Consider the following 13,308-nt stretch of genomic DNA (forward strand, 5'->3'; position numbering starts at 1 on the left):
TCTTAGTCATCAGAAGTCAAAACCAACATTTATGTTATTATTTTGAGTTTTTTTTTACTAATATCATGGTGCGTAATAAACGACCAAATTATCACTTAAGATGTCATATGATACAAGTGTTTTTAACTAGTAAGAAATTTCTATTAAACAATGTTTAAAAGTCTAGCACAAGTTATCTAAACATGAAAGATTGCAACAATAATATTTTTGCAATGAAAACAATGAAACTTTTTTTAGGTTAAGAGTATAAATATAAATAATGTACATATATTAATACTAAATCATAATTCAAAATTCTCCTTATTAAATAATTTCAAAGCTCCAATTTTTTTTTACTTATTTAATCTAAAGATCAGAAACCAAGGGGTAATTTTTAGTCTTCAATGAATAAGAAATACTTTCTCTTATCATGTATTTTATGTTTTTCAAAGGCCTTCGTTTGAGTAGATCAAAAATTGAACTCACGGGACGTAATTTTAGTAGTAGTGCATGTAGTGACAGAGTTGAATAATAGGTGATCAAATCATTAAAAGGTGTGAACGTTTTAGATATCTCTGGTCTATTATTTAAAGTGAAGATGATATAGATGGGAATGTTACTGGCAGAATTCAAGTTGGACGGTTGAAGTGGAGAAATGCATCAGTCCTATTGTGCAATAGAAATATACCACTCATACTTAAAAAAAAATATTCATTGGTGGTGAGATCTGCAATACTTTATGGCGCATAATGTTAGCCTGTATAAGAGAAACATATAACAAAGTTAAGTTTTGCTGAGATGAGACGGCTTGGGCGCACAAGTGGCTTGACAATTAGAGACAAAATGAAAAACAAATGTATCCGTGAAAGGGTTAGCGTTGCTCCAATGACAGACAAGATTAGAGAGAGTCATCTTAGATGGTTTGGTCACATTAAACGTCAACCATTTGATGATCTAGTTAGGACTAAATTTTTTCAATCCGACTTATGTTTAAAAAGGTTGACGTTGACCTAAAAAGACTTGGACATATTGTATAAAAATAATCTTAATTCATTAGAATTAAATGAAAATATAACCCTCAATAGGACACAATTGAAAAAAAAGATTCATGTAGCCCACCCTACTTAGTGGGATAAAGACTTCTTGTTGTTATTGTCATTGTTATTGTTGTTGTGTATTATAATTTTTCTTAAATAATTAATGGCCAGCGACATATGAATATTTGGTGTGGTCTAGTTTAAATTAGAGTACTCGAATTCAAAATTAACGTTTTTCATAACGGATAGCTAATCGGGTTCAAGCACTACTGTACACACTAGGCATGCTCCACAAACAATTATTAAGAATGCAAGCTACTCTCAAATAAGGTAAATGATCATACGACAACTAGTGAATAATTTCTCCCACACTCCACAGTGTATTGCATTTGTAAATCCAAGATGGCTGAGCGGGGCGAACTTTTGCTGGCTTCCAGCTCCAACACATATAATTATATATAATTATTTAATGACTTAATTTTTTTTTTTTTCTGAAAAACATTTTAAAAAAACCGCGGTTGCGTCTTTTCTCTCTCATTATCTCTCTCATCGCTTTAATTAATGTTTTAATTTTGTTGGAATGCTTTTCAGCAATTTTAGTTGTTATCTTCTGCTGTTCCTTCCACCACCGCCTCTTCTCCCTCTAAACTCCCCCAGTCAGACAAGATTCTCTTCTCTCTTCTATTCTTCCCCCCCTCTTCAATCCTTCCAGCGAGCGGATCCCATCCCATCCATGGCGGCAGCAAATGATCGCTTCTCAATTCGGTATGTTTCATCTCTCTCCCCCTCTCTATTTTTCTCCACCCAATTTCTGTCAAGATCTGAACTTTACACTGATCCTCTGATTCACTCTTCTGCAACTGCGTAGTGACTACGCCGCGAGGATGAGGAACGTTGACTTCCCAAAGTCATGGCCGTTTGTCGGCCAAAAAGTAGAAGAACTTCATCCTCCGCCGATTTCGGTACGCAGATTCCGATGGTGGGCTGACGAGCTCAGCGCAGCAGGATCTGCTTCTCTAGCCGCGGAAACTAAAGCAGCAGAAACATCGATTCCTCCATCTAAGACGATTATGAAGACAACTGAAGATGAGAAATTATGCTCGCCAAAAGCAAGGACTAAGTTGCCAAAAAAACGCTCGATCGCCGAGCTCTTCGCTTCTGCACCGCAGATGGAGACTGTGGATTCGGCCATGGATAAAGAAGATGATGAAACTGTGGTGAAGAGGAGGAGAAAGGGGAAACGAAGGAAAGGGAAGATCGAGATGGAGATTCGCTCTTTGCAAAAGGTACGTTTTTTTTTTCCCTCCCCCCTCGCATTTTCAGTTTTGGAGTTGGGGATTTGTTGCCATCTTTTTTTTATTTTTATTAAGTTTTGTGTCCTCGTTCTAATTGCTGAGGTGGTGTAGGGTATGCGATCGCTGTTAGCTGTCAGGTTTGGTTCTTTAATAATTGTGTGCTGATTTTTCTGAGATTGTGTGGTTAATAAAGATGAAAGTAGGTTAGGGGACTGTTATTTTATGTGATTTTACTCAGCTAGAAGTGTCATTAATCTCGGATTGTATATTGGGTTCATGAAATTAGCTTAGTTTGTTTGGTTTGCACTTGAATTAAGGGACTTGAGCAAACATTAACAGATTAGGGTTTAAAATTTAGGCTCAGATTCGAAGAAATATGTAGTTAGCTTATCAGGATTGGAAACTTCTTCTGCATGCATCTTTTGCATTGAAGTTAAATGATATTATTTATATAAGGCCTTACTTTTAGTCTAATGCTGTTCAAATTTTTAGTTTTCTTCAGCAAATATGGTTCGCAGTTCCACGACCAGCCAACAAACTTGGTCACTGTATAGGTCTAGTTTGATGATATACATGCAACGTTCCTCTAATTTCCTATATAATATTCTTCATCGCTTCTTCATCAATGCGAAGTTAGCTAATTCGGAAGCAGTTCTGACTGTTAACTTTTATTTGCTTCAATCCTTCTTGATGTTACAAGGCAATTTTGGTATCTGGGTGGGGAACGTGCTAGCCTGACTAGCTTATCTAATTTGGTGACTCGAGCTGCAACTTAGCACCTTTTTTTTATTTTATAGTAGAAACGAAAAGTTTGGAGAAAGTAGAAATAGCACAAGGTGATAAAATATTGTTGATTTGCGGATAATAATGGGACATGGACTTTCAACTAGTGCTGTCTCCAATGATGTTTAGGATAATAAACTCGAATTTATTGTAGTGCTGCATTTAACAAAAGCTTCTATATTTGTTGTCAATCTGTAGCTAGCTATTTTGTTTTTAAACTTGAAATAAGAAAACGCAAGCTTGCGCTTAGGCATTTTAGCTAAGAAGTAGAATTTTTAGTGAATCATAAAATCTAAACATCATGATTTTAGTTTGTGGTGGTTTAATTCAAATTTAGAGCTCTTGTATAAAGGTTTAAATTAAAAAACCTTTGATAGCTTGAAGATTTTATCATTGTATGTGATTATATCTTAGGATATTATTACTCTTTATGTTATTGATTTTTTGTTCTCATTTAGCAAATGAAAAGTTGCATTCAAGTCAAGTTACGATATTCTTGTAGCGTGCTCGAAAGTTAAAAGGAATGTTAACCCCTAGCTAAAATGATATATGAGGTTGAACTTTGACCATGGTTGAATTCAAACTTAAATCTAATATTTACCACAACAGTCACTTATTTAAGCAACTTCCTCAATACATAATGATGCTGCTAAGTGAGGCATGGAAGTGAAGGAATATGATTTGGAGGGCAGAGATTTGATATGATATGATTACTGCATGCACCTTGAAAGATGAATACTAATTATTTTCTTTGCTTTTTTTTTTTTTTTTTTTTAAGGGTGGAAAAAATTTTTTTTTTTTTTTTTTTTTTTTTTTTTGTAAGGATGGAATAAATTATTTAAACGCCATTGTCATTATCAAAAGTTGCAATAACATTGTAGAATATATATCTAGGCTTGAACTCTCCTATTCAATCTAACGAATCATGCATTCATGCTATTGCTTTGATGTTCGAAAGGTTGGAATTAGAAGTCTTGACATAAATATTTATAAGATGATAAATGCTAACTGTTAAGTGTATTATAAGATGATAAATGCAACTGCTAAAAGATAAATCCTTAAATATTTTTTAACTTTTTGATTTTCATTGATAAAATTAAAATAATTCTTATAAATATTTCAAAAATGAGGAACCACTAAAAATAAACACACAAGACATCTTGCAACAACATTACATTTTCATCCTTCAAATGGTTGAATAAATTAAAAGAAAAATCAAATATACAATACATGCTTAAAATAGAAAGTCAAATATTCTTCACCTTTGCCACTTCTTTCAGTCATAAAAGCAATCTTCATCCTAATATGACATTTTGAAGGTGAATAAATTATGAGATGAAGACATTGTGAGTTGGCATCCTTAAATAAAAGTTTATTTTGGTTACCTCTCCAAATTTAATTTTTTTTAAATATAATTTTTAAAATTTTATCTTAACTTTCTCTTGACATGACATCCATTTTGAGTATTTGGATCTATTATAAAGAAAATCTGATACATAATTAATGATATAAGTCTGAAGACTGAATGATCAAAACTGAGAAATTTCTTTGAATATTGTATATGCAATACTGGATTATAACTTAAATATAAAAATTCGTATTATTAGTCTTTAATAAGGTTTATTATATTTTTTGGATCTTAGGGTTAGCTAAAAAAAATTCTACTAATCTTGCTAAACCTGAAAATAAAATAGAATATTAAAAGGAATAATAGTTTACATAAATGCCTGAAACATAACAATCAATATTAGCTATCTAGTGAAAATTGAAATTGCTTCTGTCGTCACCCCAACAAACATGAGATGGTCCAATTTAATTTGCTTACAAATTAGTAGTTTTAGTTTACAACTAATAGAATTAGATTTCTTTTAAGTTTAGTATGATTATTTAATTCTTACGAAATCAAAGTACTATTTTCAAATTAATTAGCTTAATTAAACTTTTCATAATTTTTAGTTGTTTAAGCAGTATAAAGGTGTCACAGTTACTGAAAGTATCAATACAGATTATCACATGGAATCCCAACACTAATAAACAAACAAAGCGGTTTATAAACTTATTATGTAAAACGGGTTACACGTTGAAAAGGTTTGATAATAAAGATTAAAATGTTTTATTGAAAAGAGATAGTAGCATGGTACATAAGAAGGATGAAACAATTTTTTTAAAAGAAGATTAAATGATAATAATTAATCCAAGTATATAGACCATGACTAAACAATGAAGCAAGTGATTTTAATTTTTCTAAAATAAACAAAGAGTTGAACTAAAAAAAATAAGGATATTATTAGCAATGAAGGTGATGGTATGCTATTTGTTTTGACGCACTATTATGAAAATCTTCTATCAGAAATAAATATTTTGTAAAAAATATTTAAATTAAATATGTAGAGGATTGTGGAAAAAATTTCAGGATATTGTCATAAGAAGTAATGATTGATTTAATGGAACATTTGTTTGTTGATAGAAAATGATTAATTGATAGTTAAATGGTAATATCTTCAAGAAGTAGATTTGATACCTTAATTTGAGTTTTGGGATGTAGCTAAAGATGAAATTATTTTCTAGTTGTTTGAAATGTTATACAACTTTTAATATGATTTAGTTGATGGAGTTTGTTTCAATTAATCATTTTAATGCTAAGAAAAATTTGTATAAAATAACAACGAATTTAGAAATTAGGTTTCATGGGTATTTCTTAAGCAAAAGGAATTTTATCTAATGAAAATAAAAGTAGAAAATGGGTTGAGCTTGTCTTCTATAGAAGAGGAGTTTCCTACTTAACTTGAAAAAAAAGTTCAAACTAAGCTTAGTTTAACAAAAGAGTAATCATAGTCTTAAAAAAATTTAAAATCAAGCATTATAAAACTAACAAAACAACTTAATATCATATAAATGAGGATGCTAAACAAAATTAGTTTTTTCATTTAGATGGGTCATCTCCTTCAAAATAACTAGTTGAATAACATGTTTAGTAAGAAGGCTTCATTTTCTTCTTTCTATTTTTTCCATGACGATTCAAAGTAGTTTGCAAGTAATATAATTTAAAAGAGATTTAAAGTAATATATGTTATACATTAGATAATCATCTTTTGATTTGATTATATTCTTTACAAAGTGAGTGAAATATAAAGCAAAATGTGCAACAATCTCAACAAAATTTAGACCAAAGTAATTTTTTTTAAAAATTATTAAGAGATAAATCTTAAGATGTAAAACTGAAATCTAAACTATTGCAATTGTGACTTTATTAACCAACTTGAAATCATAAATCCACTTAAACTAGTAAAAAAATCTATAGGTTTTACCATTCAATGCATAAACATAATTCAACCTTGTATCAAGTCAAGATTTAGAATGATGTTTTTAGAGTTTAGCAACAAAGTAGAAATTTAATCACATGAGCATCAAGTTGATAAAAATTGCTTTATAAATTATATAATTTTTATCACCCAAAATTTTATCTATCGATAGAAGATTAGAGTAGTTAAATAAATTAGTTTACTAGTAGAAAAAATTAGTGCTAGAAAATTCACATTAAAAATTAACAAAAATGAGTGGATCTTTTTCTAAGAAAAGATAGAGTATTATTTAAGCACTATATCAATAAGAGAAATGGTGGATAAAATAAACCACATTCCAATTGCAATAGCATAAGATATAATCGGAAGATAAATTAGCAAAACTTAGAATTCAAGCGTAACATCCATTGAGGATAAATAAGTTGGCTTGACAAAAAAATGGGGCAGTCTAAACTTCAACTACCTAACCATAAGAGCACAATCTAAAGCTGCTAACTATAGTAGAGGTCGATAGAAAATGATGCTAGCACTAGCAGGTGCTAGTATCCTAAAGAAAGTGGAATCAAGAGCAAAGGTGATTGGTGTCAGTGGCTATATAAGGAGGAATTAGGTGGTGATAGCTATGTGTGGTGGAAGGATCAGTTGGTTCATAAGAGAAATGTTATTCATATAGTTAATAGAGATTAAAGAATATAGTGAAGAATAGTATGGGTCAATAAAAGTAGTACTGATAGATGTAAAGGAAAAGGAAAAAGTAAAGGAGGGGAGACAGATAGAGCTAGGTAGGGGTGTCTAAGAGCTTTGTTAGAGGCATATGTAGTATTATAGACTAGAGAGCCTAAGGTAAAGACAAACACTTGGATAAATAGAGGTTAGTAAGATTCCGAGTGTGATAGAAAATGTGATGAGGCAGGTGTATGTAAGACAAGATACAATGTAACGATTGACATAATTTTCCTCTATAAAATATATTAGTATTGTGTAGCATTGAGTCTATTCATATGATTGACTATCATATCTTGAGCAATGTCAAAATTGAAATTATAAAGTAGGTTTTATGACATTTTGAAAGTGTAGCAATTTTCTTAATAGAAAAATAAAATTTTCATAATAAAGATGAAAATATAAAACTGAGGAACTATATTATGAATGGAAATAATAATTATTAAAGGTGAAGTCACAATTTAAACAAGCATAATAATAGAATAACTAATTATGTTCAACCACCAGCTCAAATGAACTATAATTTTCCATGGAATTACGAAAGGCTTGAGTGAAATTACGATTATTTGAAGAAATCATCTTGATCCAATAAATCAACAAATTTTGACTTCGTATTCACATTGATATAATGTTAGTTGTTCCAACCATGATAATTAAATAATACATGGATAATTTGTTTGAGGGTTAAATTAATTATTGGAAATAGTTGTTCTTGGACTGATTGAATGCAGTGAGGCTGGAAGGGAATATGATCGATGCCATGGAAAGTTACCAACATTAAATGCTAATTTGGCAGGTTTTGACGTATAGAGCACATCATAATTTCTTATAGGATATTTTTTAGATATCACCATGAAAATAAATATTCTAGAATTATTTTGTAGTGCTTAAAAATTATTTCAACCGCTTTATCCAGAATAAATTATTTCTGTTGGAAAATTTGTACAAAATTTTAGATGCTAATAATTTTTTATGAAATTTTATCATAAATAGGATGAAAATATGCACATAGAAAATGATCGGAAGCTAGTTTAGTTGCTATATAACTGCATTCCTGTAGTGAGAAGATACTTTTAAAATCCTTTAACTAACAGTAAAATCTATTTTAGCACCTTAAATCCATTAAATAAGGAAATGTGTCCTAGAACTAGTGGTTTAAACTAGAGATAACGAAGGAAAAGAAATCAAAGAAATATAGTTTGTTTAAATTGTTTGAGAAACTCTGACATAATGGGTGAAACGTAGGGTTTTTTCATGACTAGTTCAATCATCTATCTTTTGATTGTTCTCATACAAAAGAAATTATTATACCTAGATAGATGATAATATATACTATTTAAATCATTTTAATCACTACCTTTATGAAAATTATGTTTAGATATAATGAAGTTATAGTTAAGAAACTACCGAGTAATTTCAGCTACAGTAAGAAGTCTAGCTATGAAAATTTTGGATATGGAGGAAGTAAATACATATAAGCAAAAGTATTTACCAAATAATGAAGCTAGAGTTAAGAGAAAAAATCCATGGCCTTCACATGCACATAGTATGCAGAGCTTTCATGAAATCACAATCATTATATCAAACTCAGATTTAAGTATAAAATAGTTCAATAAATTTAACTTCAAAAAGAACTCTAGTTATAATTAATTTTTATAGAAAAGAAGTATGGAAATCTATGTAAAAATGTTTGAAAATTTGAAAGACTTTATTGTGTAATTTATATTTTATTAGTGTGGAATAAAAAAAAAACCTATAATTCATTTTCTTAAAAGAAATATCTATTTTATAGATTTTTTCAAGGTTATTTTGGAAATATATAAAAATGTTTTGACAAATTTAAACCATTTTATTATTAAGTAAAATTATGTAATAAAAACCTTTTCCTAATTTATTAAGTAAATATCTTACTTATCCTAAAATATTACATCTTGCTAAGAACCTATCTCTATTTTTTCCCTTAAGTTGACTAATAAACTTTAAAGTATTTTCTAGAAAATATCCAAAAATATTTTCTATTTTATTATAAGATAACATATTGATTCACTTTATAAATATAAAAGAGAGTGTTCATGGTCTTGGGCACTCTCACTTCTAGCCATAATTTAACTCTTTGAGATTATTCTTTCCTCTCTCTCAAGCTCACTCAATCTAATCCTCTATTAGAGCCAACTACTTAAAATTTTGGTGATGTTGCTATGACCCATCTTCAAGAGCTTAGAATGTTCTAATCTCTTTTCAATATGAATTTTTTTTTGTTTAATGGTTTGAATTATGTGAAGATTTTAATAACAAGAATATCAAAAGAAAAACTGAAGGAGTAAGTTTATTTCTATCATATCTTTTTAAATATTTTTTTCTCAAGAGTGGGAGGGTTAACAAAAAATTTTATGTCAAAATAACACACTTAACATTAATTTTTACTAATGGATTTTTACAATTATAAAAGTCTGGTTTGAAATGGAAACTACTTCGTGATGAAGATGAGTCTTTTTCTATGATATCTTTAATAGATACTCATCTAAGGAATAGAAAAGTTATGAGAAAATTTCATGTTAAAATAACACGCTTGATCAAAGAATTTACTACTCATGGCTTCTACAATCATGGAAATTTTGCTTGAAATGGTGACTATTTCAATGTAAAAGACTTTTTCTCATCATTGAGATTTGGATTGATTTGATATTACGTTAGGCTTATCATTTTTTATGAATCTTACTATCAAATTACAAGGCTCTCTATAGGTTTTATTATTAAATTTAGCATTTTGTACGCACTAGTAATGTTGACGTGCATTATAAAATTTGTCTAAATTAAAGAATGCATAATTTTCTCCAAAAATAAATCTATTTTAAGTGAAGTCTTACATGTGCATACTATAGTGCTCAATATTTGATAAGCCCATTATCTACTTTTTTAGACTCTTTATTTAGAAACTATTTTAGGAAGGATTTACCTCTTCTTTTTTTAGGACATTTAAATACAAGAGTTTTAATATAAGATTAATTTGTTTTAATCAAAACTTTGTTGAAGTTATTTGGTTTGTTCTCAAAATAAGGTTCCAAGTAAAAAATTACCTTCAAGAGAAAATAAGCTTATACTCTCAATATTTATTGATTCGGAGAGACATTCAATTTTTTTAGAACATATTTTTTTTATGGTATCTTCCATGAACATTGAAATAAAAACTCTCCTCAAAGTTCATCTTCACTAATAATTTAAACTCTTAGGTTTAACTAAACATTGAGACTCTTATTCCCTTCTAAATATTGCTCATTTCTTCTTATTCAAGCTAGGAAGAACATACTTCATAGACTTGGTTAACCAATTTTTTTTCATCCATTTTCTCGATAAGAATATCTTCTTCAAGCTAAAAACTAACTTGATGGGGGTAATCTTAATAGTTGTTGAACTTTAAAACAAGTTTTTAATTCTAGATTCATCTGCCCATCATTATTGGAAAAATAATTAAAACCTATAAAGAAATCAACAATCTATAGTGCGTAGGTAAATTTATCTTCATTTCTGCCTGTCTAATAACGATTAGTATCACCAACGAATTACATATGTGTTGAATTGTTGGTTTCGAGTAAATCGACTTTCTAACAGTCATGAAATTAGCACTGACGGTCCAAATTGTCTATTGATAGCAAATTATAGAGTAACGGTCATAACTCGTCGGAAAGTCTTATCATAAACCAACGTTCATGTTATTTTAACTGATGGTCAAACCTTGCAATTATTAAGAAATTAAACATTGATGGTTAAATGACTTTCGGAAAGCCGATGGAAAAGGCATTCGTATCAAAATGATATATGAACTTCCTCATTTCCTTCTAGCGTGCATGCCTTAGTTTTGGAGACAGTTGGTTATCAAAACCAAACTTTAAACGCCAACAAAAATGGAGGAATTTTTTTTAGTAGTTCACACACCCTCTACATTTTCTGGTTTAATTTATAAGCAAATACATCACATTTTTCTGAAAATAAAACTAACTAACCACTTAACGGTTTTCCTAACCACCTAACCACAAAACGGTTTTCAAAACTTCCTAATCCACATGAAAAATGTGCAAAAATACATAAACAATTTCTAGAGACAACTAGATTAACACAACAATCTCCTCCTTAAGCTTGTTGTCCTTCACTGACGATTCGCACACCAATTTTTTCTCTCATCTCCAAGAACTTCAATCTTGCAAGTGACTTTGTCAGAATATCAGCACGTTGATCTTCTGTGCAAACATGTTGAATTTCAATCATTCTAGATTCAACACAATCTCTAATGTAGTGAAATCGGGTATCGATATGTTTGCTCCTCTCATGGTAAACTGAATTCTTGCTTAATGCAATTGCGGACTGATTATCAATCTTCAGAACTACTTTCTTAACTTCAGTTTTTAACAATTCTGCCAATAGTCGTCCCAGCCACACTCCTTGACACGCTGCATGCAACGATGTACTCTGCTTCACAAGAAGATAACGCAACAACTTTCTGTTTTTGTGAACACCAACTAATAGGACTTGACCCAAGGAAAAATATTAAACCTGAGGTACTTTTCCTATCATTAGTATCACCAGCTAGATCACTATCTGAATAACCGATCAGTTCCAAGCTTCCTTTCTTCTTCTCATAAACACAACCAAGGTTTAAAGTTCCTTTCACGTACCGTAATATGTGCTTCACTGCGGCCATGTGCTCCGTTGTGGGCCTTTCCATGTATCTACTCACCATGACAACAGAGAATGCCAAATCTGGGCGCGTGTGCAGTAGATATCTTAAACTGCCAACAATACTTCGGTACAAAGTTGTTTCTACAGGTGGACTTGTGCTTTCCTTACTCAGTTTTAGACGAGGTTCCATCGGAATTTGTGAAGGGTTGCAATCTTTCATGCCGCATTTGTCTAAAACCTTTCTTGCATATGCCGACTGATTAAGTGTAATCCTTTGAGAATTTTGACATACTTCAATTCCCAAATAGTAGCTTAGTAACCCAAGGTCACTCATGTTAAACAATTTCTTCATCTGTGATTTGAACTTGTCTATGTCTTGAATACACTCTCCAGTGATGATTAAATCGTCCATGTAGACTCCAACAATTAAAATCCTTTTACCTTGATTTCTCATGCACACTGCATGCTCTAAAGAACACCTCTCAAAACCGAGTGTCCTCAATGATTTGTCCAGTTTTGAGTTCCAGGCTCTAGGTGCTTGACGCAAACCGTACAATGCTTTGTGCAGTTTTAACACCTTGTGCTCTTCTCCCTTTATTTCAAATCCCGGCGGTTGAGTGACATACACTTCCTCTTCCAAATCACCGTTGAGGAAGGCTGACTTCACATCCATATGATGAACCTCCCATCCTTCATGTGCCGCAATAGAGAGTAGCAAACGTACTGTCTCTAGCCGAGCAACAGGGGCAAAAATTTCATCAAAGTCTATGCCTTGTCGTTGAACGTACCCCTTTGCCACTAATCTCGCCTTGTGCTTCACAATTCTTCCTTGAGTGTCCTTCTTTAGCTTGTAAACCCATTTTAGACCTATAGGTTTGTGGCCTTCGGGTAATGAAACGAGCTTCCAGGTTTCATTTCTTCGAATGGAAGAAATTTCCTCCTCCATTGCTTGTCTCCACATCGGGTCTGCCTTAGCTTCTTCGAGAGTTGATGGATCCTCCTCTCCTAGCAAACACAATCCCGAATACTCTAGTTCTATTGGGAAGGTTTCATCGTAAAGGCTTTTGATGTCACGCTGACCCCGTGGCCCTTCTAATGAACTCTCATCAGATGTTGTGGGATGCACTGCTTCTGTCAAGGCCGAACCATCAAGAGCATCAAAAGTTGTATCTGGAGTGTGTGGTGTCAATGAATCAGGATCTGAAATTGATGTTCTGAATCTGATGTTCATCACTGGTGAAGCATGCTGGTATTGGTTATCAGTTTGTTCCCGTGTCGGCTGTGGGAAATCCATACCAGAATTTATGATATCAATACCATAACCGTTGAACGTCTTTTTATCTTCCTGATTTGTCGTATCAGATTCATCTGTTATGGTAAAATAATGTGTTGTAAGAGTTTTCCCTGCTGATCCTGTACCTGCTACTGGAGATTTACTCCACTCCCACTTCTTCTTCTCCTCGAACACTGCATCTCGTGTCACCACAACTCGTCTTGTCGCTGGATCAAACATTC

General features: G+C 31.4%; 1 protein-coding gene across 1 annotated transcript in view; it reads left to right on the forward strand.

Annotated features, from left to right (window-relative positions):
• The first annotated feature begins 1,624 nt into the window (after positions 1–1,624).
• Positions 1,625–13,308, forward strand: part of LOC110026070 — a 55,559-nt gene continuing 43,875 nt past the window's right edge. Inside the window, exons 1-2 of the mRNA XM_020726852.1 lie at positions 1,625–1,781; positions 1,885–2,302. Coding sequence (XP_020582511.1) covers positions 1,750–1,781; positions 1,885–2,302 — 450 coding nt within the window. The 5' untranslated portion in view covers positions 1,625–1,749. The remainder of the gene's footprint in view (positions 1,782–1,884; positions 2,303–13,308) is intronic.

This window comes from Phalaenopsis equestris, unplaced genomic scaffold (assembly GCF_001263595.1).
Source record: "Phalaenopsis equestris unplaced genomic scaffold, ASM126359v1 Scaffold000348, whole genome shotgun sequence".
NCBI lineage: Eukaryota > Viridiplantae > Streptophyta > Magnoliopsida > Asparagales > Orchidaceae > Phalaenopsis > Phalaenopsis equestris.